The sequence below is a fragment of the Budorcas taxicolor genome, chromosome 16 (genome assembly GCF_023091745.1).
Source record: "Budorcas taxicolor isolate Tak-1 chromosome 16, Takin1.1, whole genome shotgun sequence".
NCBI classification, from domain to species: Eukaryota; Metazoa; Chordata; class Mammalia; order Artiodactyla; family Bovidae; genus Budorcas; species Budorcas taxicolor.
The window spans coordinates 38440026-38452833 of record NC_068925.1 but is presented as its reverse complement, the minus strand read 5'-3'; the positions used below and the strand labels follow the sequence as shown (position 1 = coordinate 38452833).

The window sequence follows — 12808 nt, the reverse complement described above, 5'->3', positions numbered from 1 at the left end:
CCAGTCCCTGAGTTGGGAAGATCCCCTGGAAGAAAGCATGGCAACCCACTCTAGTATTCTTGCTGGGAAAATCCCATGGACAGAGGAACCTGGCGGGCTATAATCCATAGGGTCACAAAGAGTCAGACACAACTGAAGTGACTTAGCATGAACACACGCACGTGGCATATGAAGAACTTTCAAAATCCAGTCTTAAAATTCCCTCTTTCTACCTTTTATCTCCTGCTACTGCTTCCATTGCAAACCTAAGACTTTAACCATAACAAATTGTTTGCCCTTCAGCCTTTTCTCTTGCTCAGGCTGTCACATTACCAGGAATTCTCTCTTTCCACTTGTGAAATCCTGCTTTTCCTTTAAGATTCATCCATTCATGCAATCAAATGCTTTTTGAAATCCATTCCATGTCAGACACAATATTAAATGCTAGTGGGAGAGCAATGGATAAGATAGTTCTTACCATTCCTGGTGCTTACATTCTAATAGGAAATAAAGACAAAAACAAATTACTATGTCAGGAAGTGACAGATACATTAAAAGGTAAAGTGTTTTCTATAAAGGCTTTCTAGTTCTTGAGATTCTCCTGTAACAATTTATACAACCTTTAGTATACTCTCACATTATATTAAATATTTGATCCTATTCTCCTCTGTAGTAATTTATAAATGTACTAGGGTAACACAACATATTTTCAGATTTTGTTTCCGTGTTAGTTGCTGCCAATCCATGGTCAGGGACCATGTCTTGTTTATTTTACTGCCTTCCAAGCACCACATCCTTTGTTTTTAGCATTGACTCTCAACACTATATTTAGCACATTATAGAAACTTAGGTACTATTTGAATGGATGGATGTACAAAGGATATAGACATAAACTTCCCATGACAAATCATACTTAAGCTGAAATTATAAATTTATCTGATGATAAATTTACAGTCTACTTAGAAAGATAAACATACTGATTTTCGTTCTATGTTCAGTATACTGGAGTAATTAATAAAAAGAATGACGTGTTCTAGAAGACTATTACTAAATTATTTCATACAGTGTTATAATATCCTGAAGCTGTTTCCTCCAAAAAATGCTAAATCCTTTCACTTGACAATCCCAGAAGAATTCCAGCCTTCAGTATTATCTTATGGATCACAAAGATAGATAATTAATATATCACTTTCCTACTTGTAAATATATTGTCATAAAAGATTTTAGCATAGGGAGAACAGAATCCCCAAAGACAGACCCAAGCTAAAAACATGAAATTAAACATGGTAGTTTTAAGTTATCAATTTCATGTGTGTCCATGTGTATATTACACACAGTTGTAACATACACAGTCAATGTAAGCCATATTGTGGTAATGACACCTTAAAATTTTTGTTCAAGATCAACACAGTTTGGGCCTATATTAGCAAAGAGTCAGAAACAGGATCTCATTTTTATGTTCTATGCTGGTTTCAGACCACATAAGTACTGCCTTCTTTTCAGCTTACTTTAAGATAAACACTGAAAAAAAAAATCAAAATGCTTTAGAAAGCAAATGATTTTAGAGATCATGTCATGAGGATTGATTAAATGAGAGTTGTGAAGTAGTCATATTAAAGAATAATTAGACTTCTTGTGTGGTTTGAGGAGGTAATTCTAGGACCGATAGAACCAGATTTCAGCTCACTGTCATAAAGAACTTTCTAAAGTTTGATGTGTCTATAGAAGGGGCGAACTGCCTTGACAGTGTAGTGTGATGGAGGTGTTATGACAAGAACTGTATAGACCCTGTCAAGGGTGTTGTGAATGAAAGGGTAGAATAGATTATTTCTAAGAATGTTTGCAAGTCAAAGATACTATGCGTCTATGAAAAGAGAACTTGAGTGTATCCTTTTTTTTCCTGCAATATCCACTAACATATTCATTATTTGCTTTGCATTCGTTTTGCTGATGTGGAAATTTCAAAGAAGAAAAAACTTGCATTGCTTTTATCTAACATTAATAAAATAATGATAATACTTTTCACTTATGCAGCACTTTTCACCCAAGGATTTCAAAGTGCTTTACAAATACGCACTAATTAAGCCTCACAAACACCCAGAGGTAGGTGATTTTTCTGTTTCTACAGGAATGCCATCTTCTCTGGCACAGAAGTCTCAGCAGCGCCTCGGAGTGCCTAGGACTCCCCGCTGGCTGCCATCCCCCTTGTCATGTGCTGCATGTGAAGCATCACTTATCATATCTGGATTTCTTTTTTCCCTCCCTCTCTGAATCATCTCAAGTTTAGAATTCTAATGAATGCTGTTGAAAATTTATTCTGAAGCCTTGTAAATATTACAGGAAATTTAGTCTTTTGCTTGCTGAATGCTAATTAGATCTCTAAATGATTGTTTAAAAATAAAACCTAGGGTGTGGTTTTAATGTGAACTTTAAATATATGTTTTTACTCAGGAAGAACTTACTATTTTTCTAAGTACCCCAAAATCATTGTTCTTGGGACTTGAAACTTAATAGCAAATGGATTAGAGGGGGCCTTACCTTTCCTAGGTGTCTTTCCACAGCAAACAGTAGCCATTCTCTTTAGAATTACATATTTTCAAGAAACAATATTTGCATTTTGGTATTTTTCTAATTGAGAGGTCTAAAATATGATATCTGGATGTTGAGGGTAAAGGTTAAATGACGCCACATAATTAGTCTTGTAAAGAAAATGTGGTCTAGTAGTGGCATATTCTAATCTAAAGGAACACACAGCTTTTTTATATAGGTTAGGAGTACCAGGAAGAGAATACCTATGTACAGAAACACACATGCAAGTGTTGGATTAAATTCCAATATAAACAGCCAAATACACGAACTCTTGTCTGAAGTAGGTTGGTCACATAGGGCAAAAGCAGGTACGGCATATCACAATAGTTTCTCTTGGTTCGCAAGGGCCCTGGTGATGGCATGCAAGTGGCTTAAGTCAAGTCTTAGTGGATTATGAAAAGCCAGTTTTTGCTGTGACACTTCCTTTTATTTTCATGTGTCTATCCCTTTCCAGCAGAATTTATATAATCTATCTGCTTCTATTCAGAAAACTTACATTAGGCTCTCCTGGTTTTGAACCAGATTCAGTATTATCAAGGCTACATCTTTAAGCCAAGGGAGAAAATAAAGTGTCCACATGTCCCAAAAGAATATCTGTCTCCAGGTTTTAGCATCCCCAGAAGTCTAACTTCCCCACTGTATTAGAACCAAATAAGTGACTAAAGAATCAAACTATTCTATTTCAGAGTGAGTTTTATTTAGAAGGTATTAATTGTAGAGATATGATTGATCTTTCATAATACAAAAGGATGTAGGACTTAATGTGAGAGTATCACCCAAACTGGTTACAATGTTTCAAATATTCTTTAAACAGCAATTTGATCTGTGATACATGATGGATAATTTCGGAAAAACTCATTTTATGAGTTGATTTCAAATTCTTTTATTTGAAAAATTTTCCCGAATGGTATTTATGGAACTTCAAAAAAATCAGCTTGTATGTTGTCACTGGGTTGAGTGCATAAATAGAAGTTTATCACAGTAAACCTGCAGGCTTGGAAATTCAACCTCTGATGTTCAAGGTTTGGTCTTACTTTCACTGACATGGGGATACATAATTCTTATCGAAAAATGTGACTGACATATTAAACAATATCCATTTGTCAATTTACAATGAAAGTATAACTATCAGATAAACTTAATGTCTTATTGGCAGGTCATATGATGAAATAGTAATTAGACGTTTGCTTATTAATCATAGAAATAAAAAATAGTTTTGCAGTTTGAATATATAATAACCCCAGACTCAGAACCTTTGTTAAGGCCCCTTCCTCAATGAGGACAAGCCTGAGAAAGTGGTCATGTAGTCCTAATGATGTTATAAGTCACCCCAAGGAGTTGCTTGGGTTGGTTCTACTACAGCGTTGCCTCTGAAGAGCTTATTCTGTGCCAACATGGCTGACAGACTCTCTTCTCAGTATCGTCATCACGTTTTAGATAGAATTGAGGTCATATTGTTCTCTTGTGAGATGTTCTGTTTTGAAGGCACTTTTACATATATATTCACTGATCAATCATATGCCTCTTGTTTCCAAGTTCTTGAACGTAGTCTCACCACAGCTGCTAGACTGATAAAGACAAAATTAAATCGAGTTTTACCTAAGTCTCCTGCTATTTAGCTTCAGAAGAGATGCTTTAAAATATAAGGAGGGAGTAGCTGAAAGATGAAAAAGGAAAGGAGCTAAAATCCACAGGCTATATAGTCATCCTTTATATAATTGAGAGTTGTTTAGTTACATGAGTATTTGTTAGCCTTAGTGCTTCAAGAGAAAATTTTTCAATGACCAACTTTTCCTGTTTTTAAACTGATACAGAGGTGTCTAGTCATAGACTCCCATTAATTTCTAAAACATCTTTAAAGCTACCTCTAGGGTAATAATTTCCCTTTATCAGAAAATTTAATCTTTTTTTTTCATGGGACCAAAGTGGTAAGGGCATACTTACATTGTGGCATTTCAAAATAAAATTCAGACTTAAAAATTTCAAACAGCTTTTAGAAATAACAGACACGATTTTTTATGTAGAAGGAGCCCAAAAGTTTGATCTGTCCAGGATCTTTCATTACAGATTCTAACGTAAACCTTGTATTTCAGAAATCCCATTCCCCTGCAAGGTAGATTCACATAAATTATTAACATATGCCCTTTATTTTTAGTATTTAGTCCTAATCCAACACATGCACACAAATTATTTAAAACCTTAACATTTTAATAGTTACTTCTAAAGTGTTTTAACTTAATCTCATGTTGTAAGAGAAGTTACTGCCTATATGAATATATTTTTTAATCGTTGAGGTTTTGCTGATAAAGGGGAAAGTGTCTTTCCATTTAGCATAATCTCAAACAATCTTAAATCATTTAAATATATTTATTTTTCAAAGCTTACATTTCTGCATTATAAATAATTTCTTTTGATTGGAAATAAGCTCACTAGCATTCACTGCATGAGCTATGCATGAGCATGTTAGAGCTGCCATATTTGCCTGGCAAAATAAGTCTCTTGTCATTTTGCTAAAGTGTTTAATAATTCTCTGACTCTTTAAAAGTTTTTTCTTCTAAATTTATTATTAGATAAAAAATAATTTTTAAGTAATAGTTTATCTGTGTTTCAATCTACATTTGTAACTTCAATCTACTGTTATAATCAGCTTGCTATAACTCAAAACATGCACTATTTAGTCTTTTTTTTTTTGCATTGAAGAGTCAGAAGAAGAATTTGCATATCAAATCTGGCTAACTTCCAAATTTTTAAAAATTCCTTATCTTCTTTAGTCATAGTCTTGTAGTATGATTTGGCTCTGAGTGAGAGATTACTGCTAAAACTCAATTGCATGTCCTTACTAATAGTGGATTAGTCTTATGGAATAGAGATCTTATTATAAATAGCAAACTCTACTAGTTTTAATTTTATCATTTCCTAGCAATGTATTCTATTACTGATAATTGCTAACATGTAAAATCTTTTCATATTCTGGCATATAAGCCATCTGTGAATGTAATTTATTAAAACTTTTCTGATCTTTCTCTTTGCCCTGATAATGCCTGGTGACAGAGATTTTCAACATTTTTAACATGTTATTAGAATTAAATAGTTATTAATAAACATATTTTTATGGCTGTACTAATTTAAAAAAGAAAAAAGTTAATAATAGCCAGCCACGTAAGTTATTTTGCTGCTAGAGAGAATTTCGGAGGTGTAAATCTCCAGGCCTCTTACTTGACCTGCATTGGGATGAAGAATATAACTGACTATTCCTCTTTCTCTCCTTAGCCTTGGAGTGGATGGCTTTGGCCAGTCTGTCGGCATTCTTGGACGCCCTGCCACAGCTTATGGATTGCGCCCTGATGAACCTTACTACTATGGCTGTGGATCTCGATAAAGTCATCCCTCTCCTTGTGTGCTCTCAGTTGAGAAGGCAGCTGTGTGGGTTGGGTTAACTTTGAATCTTGGCCTAATAATGCATGTTGATACTATTTGCAGGTCTGTGTCTCTTTTTAATTTTCCCTGTTGTTAGCTGCAGGTTAACTTGAACCCCTTCTGTCCTATGTTAAGTACAGCTGATGCTTGACCCTGTTCACTCATCAAACCACATCTCGATGCTGAGAAACATTTACCATGAGACTCAAAAGTGAATGCCGAAAAGCACCTAGACTGGAAAACAAACACTGCATTATGTACATTAATTGACTAACTTAATTTCTATTAAAAAGAAGCATAAAGTACAAATGAATTGGCAAAAATCATGTGTTTCTATTTAATGAGTTTCATTAGGAGTTACATGCTTATATAGAGTGCATATAAATTTTATTTTTTTCCTGCCCCTTTTTTCCCCCTTGTAAACTCTTGAGTATTTCACGTGACAGTGCTACCTTTAAAATTTATAAAAAGAATATCACCTTTTTTATTTCATGCCATGTGCCTGAAAGGTTGCTTCCCAAAGTTATTAACTGTGATTTTTTGATTAATGGTGGAACATATACCATAATTACATTGTGAGTAGAGTTTCTTCAGCAGTTAATTCAATTAATTTTGTCTTTCTGATTTTAATATAGAAAACCTAGAACATATATTAGTATACATGAAACTAGGTGAGTATTGGGTTTTTAAATTTTATTATTCATGAAGTCTAAAGTATGGAAAAGCTAATAAGTCTCATTGACAAAAACTAAAGAACAAAATATTTTGCTCACTTAGATACCCATTTCCCCTTCATTCACTTGTTTTTATGAGATAGGTAGAAATAAATATAATAATGAGTTGTGAAAATAACTCATTCATGTTATAATATGGAAAAACTTACTTGAAAAACAGAGCAAATAAAATAAATACAATATACAGATATTTTCTTGAGCATCTGCTGTGGAAGAAATTATATGAGGCTTTGAAGTGAATTCGTAGATCAAAGACAAGAATTTAAAATCTCACTGGTCTACTATACTATTTATTGGACTTGATTCATATTTTAAGCATAAATTAGTAGAACTGGAAAGAGCCTTTGAAATAATTCAGTCCATCTACTTATTTGTGAAACCAATCACATATAAACTTAATATAGTCAACAGATATTTTCTTACCACTTGCTACATATAAGAAAGTATATGATGCTCCTTAAGGAATAAATGAATCTAAGACATGATTTGTGTCTTTGAACTCACAACATAATTGATATTTATTCATTTTTTGTGTTTATAAAAACATGTATTTATTTGTCTTGGTTTCTATTTTAACTATAGGATAGTAAAACTGGAAAGGGCCTTAGAAACAACCCTATCAAACTCCTTTCAGTTGGAAAAACCATGCCAAGAGAAATTAAATGACTTTCCCAAACTTATGTATTTATCTGTGACATAACTTGCTTCCAATGCAATAACTTTAATACTAAGTATTGTGCCTTATTATTTGTCATATGTACAAAGTATAAATACGAATAAGAAGTGATATTATTAGAGAGATAAAGCAAACATCCTATAACTTAACTTCCTTCATACTATTATAAACTGATTTAGGAAGAATATTCCCAACAATTCATAACACTTCGAGGGTGGGCTCCAGCATTTACACAGACATGTTCATTCTCCCTGTATATATTTTTGTAATTTTTATTTTAGAAATTTACAAATTTAGAAATTGTGATCTTTCCACTCAGGCCTGGACTAATTTACCTTTGCATTATTTATGAAGGAAACTTTGACTAAAGGAATAAGGAAGACTATCTAACATTCTTACATACTTAAGAAAACAAAAGTTTTTTGCCTTGGGCACTTTTAGAAATACCTTTTATATGTAAGCCAGATATCCTGGCCTTACCAGATTTTGACTACAAATTAAAAGTCACATTTACTTTAAGAACTAAATTATCATGGCTTCAAGCCATGGTTTATAGATGGGAATTATTTCTTCTCAAGAGTTTTCTGCTTTCTCAGGGTTCCCTAAAGTGCTTCCTCACATGGGGCCAAGAACAGGTTCCCTGTGTTCTGTTTACTCCTCTTGTGTCCACACCAATTCGTCTAGCTTGGTCATCTTCCTGACATCACAGCTGCCCTCTCCATGGAAGAGCCACCATTACACTCGCTCAGTATCTGGGGAGGAGGACAACTGTTCCACCCTTTGTTTGCCCCTTCCATATATGAAACACCTATTGCTTAAATCTGCACAGCACAGTAGAACTAAAGCCACGTGTCCTACCGTGACTTCACAGAGACTTCAGAGATGGTTGTGAGGTACATCACACAAAATACTGTGCTACCGTCACTAGCTGTAGCTCTGATCAGAGCCTACCGTCACTAGGCTCCCACTTAGCCTCGTGTGGCAGGGCTTGCTCCGTGCCACCAGGAACATGCCAAGAAACTTTAGTACTCAGAGCAAGACTGTCAGAAGGTCTCACAGGAAAGAGAATGCCTTTTCTTCAACCCAGTTGAAGGCCTGTTTTCAAAGTCTTTGTTTCTTGTTACAAGATTTTTTACAAGCTGCCTGGTCTTCAAGGTTTTAAGGACCTCACACGTTTTAGGTCATGAAGCCGTGAATAAGAGAGAAATATAGATTGATCTTCCTACTTTTTGCCAAGTAGTACCTGAATAATTTTTTCCAGATCCAGCCAGTTTGTCCTGTTTATTGACAAATTTTCCAAAATTCTATCATTGAAGATACATTGACACTTTCAGTGAGGTGAGTTGTATTCTTTTGGGTCTTTGTTGCTGGCTCAATGAAAGTTTGGAAAATACTGCCATCTCCTCAGATATCTAAAGTCCCACATACACATTTTAGCCAGATACATGACAGCCTACTAAATTGAAGAGACAACATTAAACTTCAATATATGTTTTCTTTGGAGTATACCAGAACCTACCTACTATTTGGGATAAAGACCTGAAATAGAACTACATTAAAGAATAGAATTTTTGATAATACTGAAAAAAATCAGCAGTGGGGAAGGAAAATTTGATAAACTCTCTAAGATGACAGAGGAAAATAACAGATTAAATAATATGTAAGAAAATAATGTAGAACATTAAAAAGCAGAGCATCAAACATTTGGCTGGGTCATTTTCCAATTAAAGAGTTGTTTTTTTTTTAACGGTACAGAAGTAATAGCCAAAGGTAATAAAAGACGATATTTTTCAGCTAAAAAGGATTTTTACCCCTGCAATATGTGAATCATTGTTTAAAATGGACCCCTGATGCCAAGAACTGACTCACTGGTAAAGATCCTGATGCTAGGAAAGATTGAAGGCAGGAGGAGAGGGGGATGACAGAAGATAAGATGGTTGGATGGCATCACCAACTTGATGGACATGAGTTTGAGCAAACTCTGGGAGTTGGTGATGGGCAGGGAGGCCCGGAGTGCTGCAGTCCATGGGCTCGCAAAGAGTTGGACATGACTGAGCAACTGAACTGATTGACATCTATTTTGACATACGGTGTAAAAGCTCTTGACAAAAATGAATTAAAATTTCATGAGAATCCTGAAAAGAAAGACAAAATACCTTCCAAAAACTTAACTGCCCTTAGACTTTTGACATCAAGTGGCAGAAGATAGTGGAGTCTGATCCATAGAGTTGTTTGGTTTTAATGATATTTAGAACCCAAAAATAACCACACTTAATCAATTTCTTTGCTTTTGGTTTTTCAGGTTCTGTTTTTATTTGGTTTTTGTTTGTTTTAGTTTTTTTGTGTGAAGGAGATGGATACTCTTAAGTGAGAAAGACCTCATGGGGAAGAATAAAAAGTCTATCTGTGAAGAGAGAGAAATCTCCCCTGAAAATTCAAACATGTTTGAATATCTTTGAAATTAGAGTTCAAATTTATACTATCTAAATAGTATTGGAAACTCTGGAGCACATGGCAGAAACAGGCACAATTCTCCTCTTGAGAAATATACCTTCAACCCAGGTTTCACAAGATTCTCACAGAATAAGATCGACTGAACATGAACTCACATGGAAAGATTACAAAGCACAGGAAGAAACAAGTCACAGTCAGAGAGCAGAAACAATAAAATGAGGCACCCTTCCCCCATCAGATGTTGGAATTTTCGTGGAATATTCAAATGTGTTAAAGTATTTAAAGAAGTAGCAGGGTAATGTAAACATGAGCAAGAAATAAAAGACAAGTGGAAAACTAGAAGTTCTAGAAACTGATATTTCAAGTTCAGTAGATGAGTTATATAAACAAGTTAGATACAACTGAGGAAGATAATAAAGTTAGATTTTTTTTAAGTTAGCCAGAATACATCACAGAGTTATAAAGATATATATATATATAAGCCATTATGGGATACAAATATAGGTGGAAAGTTCTAGAAGAAGAGAAGGGATAAGGCAATACTTGAGATAATTTTCTAATATAAAAGATGAATATATCTTCAAAATGAGTGTCTTAGGCTGTTTAAACCACTAAAACCATACTGCAGACTGTATGGGTTATAATCAAGCATTTCCTTCTCATAGGAAGTCCAAGATCATGGTGTTGGCAGATTTGGTGTGGTGGCTAATAAGGGCCACTTCCTGTTTCATAGATGTTACCTACTCACTGTGTCATTTTTACATGATGAGAGAGACTCTAGAGACTCTTTTAAAAAGAGCACTAATTCCATTCATGAGTATTCCACCCTTATGTCCTATCCTAAGCACCTTCCAATGACTCCACCTGCTAACATCAACCCACCTGGAGGGTTAGGTTTCAACATATAAATTGTGCAATTGCACAAACATTCAGGTCAGAGCAATGAAGAAGAACTCCAAATCTGAAGACAGGAAACACACAGATGTACCAGCATGAAACTACAGCATATCAAAGGAAAAAAACAAAACCCTCAGCAGGATATTCTATACTATAATTAGGCTGACAATTATGGAAGCAAATAGCCAGCAGAAAAATATCTTCAATGAGTTGACAGAAAATAACTGCTGATCTGTAATTGTATATCCATCATCAAGTATACAAGGAGATTGAATAAATATGTATAAACTTCTGGTTTTGCCAGCAACCTTTGGCATTATTTGGCTGGTAAATGCAGCACTCTAGTAGCAAGAATGTCCTGGTTTCTCAGGCAGAAGGATTTTTAAATGATACCAGAGGAAATAGTGATCTCTACAAAAGAATGAAGAACACTGAAAAAGGTAACTATGGGGAAAACATTTCCTCTCTTCCTGGTCTTAGTCTTAGAAGCGCCTACCGTGAATCTCTTATGGCACAGGGGGAGGGAGGAGGGTGATTGACGGGAGGGAAGGGAAGAAAAGGGAAAGAAAAAGAGGAGGAAAAAGGAGGAGGGGGAGATAAAAGAAGTATTAGGTTAGTGAACAACAATGTGACGCTCCAGAAGAAATCTTAATTTTCCTGGAAGTGTATCAGGCATTTTCTTAGGATAATTAATTTCTTCTCAAAAAGAGCAAATAGTCATGTCAGACTACAGAGTTCTGCCCCAGCTCATCCCTGAGATGATTGTCTGTTTCACCCATTAGAAGTAAAATGATGCTTGCTTAAACTCCATCGAATAATTTCACCAGTTCAGTGGCTCTCAAACATTAGCTTACATGAGAATCACCTGGAGGACTTCCTGGACTACATTTCTGGGCCACATCCCAGTATTTCTGATGAGTAGGTCTAAGATTGGGCCCCAAATTTTGCATCTCCAGCAAGTCCCCAGATGATGATGGTGCTTCTGAACCAAGGACCACACCTTGAGAACTATCACATTATTTCCTAGGGTGGGTAATATTTTTTTTATGTACTAGTATGCATTCAATAGAATTACCTGAGGAGTTTTTTTTTAAAATGCAGGTACCCAAACTCCAACTCAAGCCAATTAAATAATAATCTCTGGGAATGGAGCCCAAGAATCATTATGGTTTAAAAGTTCCTCTGGGTGATTATAATGTACAGCTAGAATTTATAATCTCTGATTCACAGGAAACCAATTGGTAAATACGAGCTTCCCAGATGGCTCAGTGGGAAAGAATCCACCTAGAAATGCACAAGATGCAGGTTCTATCCCTGGGTTGGGAAAATCCCCTGGAGAAGGAAATGGCAACCCACTCCAGTATTCTTGCCTGGAAAATCCCATGGATAAAGGAGCCTGGCGGGCTACAGTCCATGGGTTTGCAAGAGTCAGACCCAACTTAGCGACCAAACAACGATTGGTAAACATGCAGGAATTCCCAACTGAGCATGTTTTAAATGGCCATACGCATGTCCATTCACCTAAGTTGCAGGTTATGTCCAAATTATATGGAGAGTAGTGATACTGTGAGCATGAAATTCCCGTGCTGGTAGATCCTGTATCAGTATCATTTATTGCAGCACATGTCGCAGATGCTGATGTTTTGGTATTACTACAATTATATGTAGTTCAGGCACCAGGACACAGGGACTCTGCTTCCACCTAAAGCAGCCACAGCAAAAAAAGGACCAGCCTGAATACCTGCAAACACACAACTCAGTACACAGAAAACCAAACATCCTAATGGTCATCACAAATGGAGGTTGGGTTACACAACTGGTCATAAACATTGTCATTGTCCCTGAACACAAATGTAAGGCAGTAAATCAATACTGTCTGTTGTTACTTTGATCAGAAGCCCTATAGAATCCTTCTACCTTGTTCCCTGGGAAAGGGTATCCTAGGAACACAGTCCTGCATGTGTGCGTGCTAAGTCACTTCAGTCATGTTCATCTCTTTGTGATCCTATGGACTTTAGCCCTCCAGGCACCTCTGTCCATGAGATTCTCCAGGCAAGAATAC

General features: G+C 35.6%; 1 protein-coding gene across 1 annotated transcript in view; it reads left to right on the top strand.

Annotated features, from left to right (window-relative positions):
• Window positions 1–6269, top strand: part of KIFAP3 (kinesin associated protein 3) — a 146623-nt gene extending 140354 nt beyond the window's left edge. Inside the window, exon 20 of the mRNA XM_052653813.1 lies at window positions 5839–6269. Coding sequence (XP_052509773.1) covers window positions 5839–5947 — 109 coding nt within the window. The 3' untranslated portion in view covers window positions 5948–6269. The remainder of the gene's footprint in view (window positions 1–5838) is intronic.
• Window positions 6270–12808: the final 6539 nt, after the last annotated feature.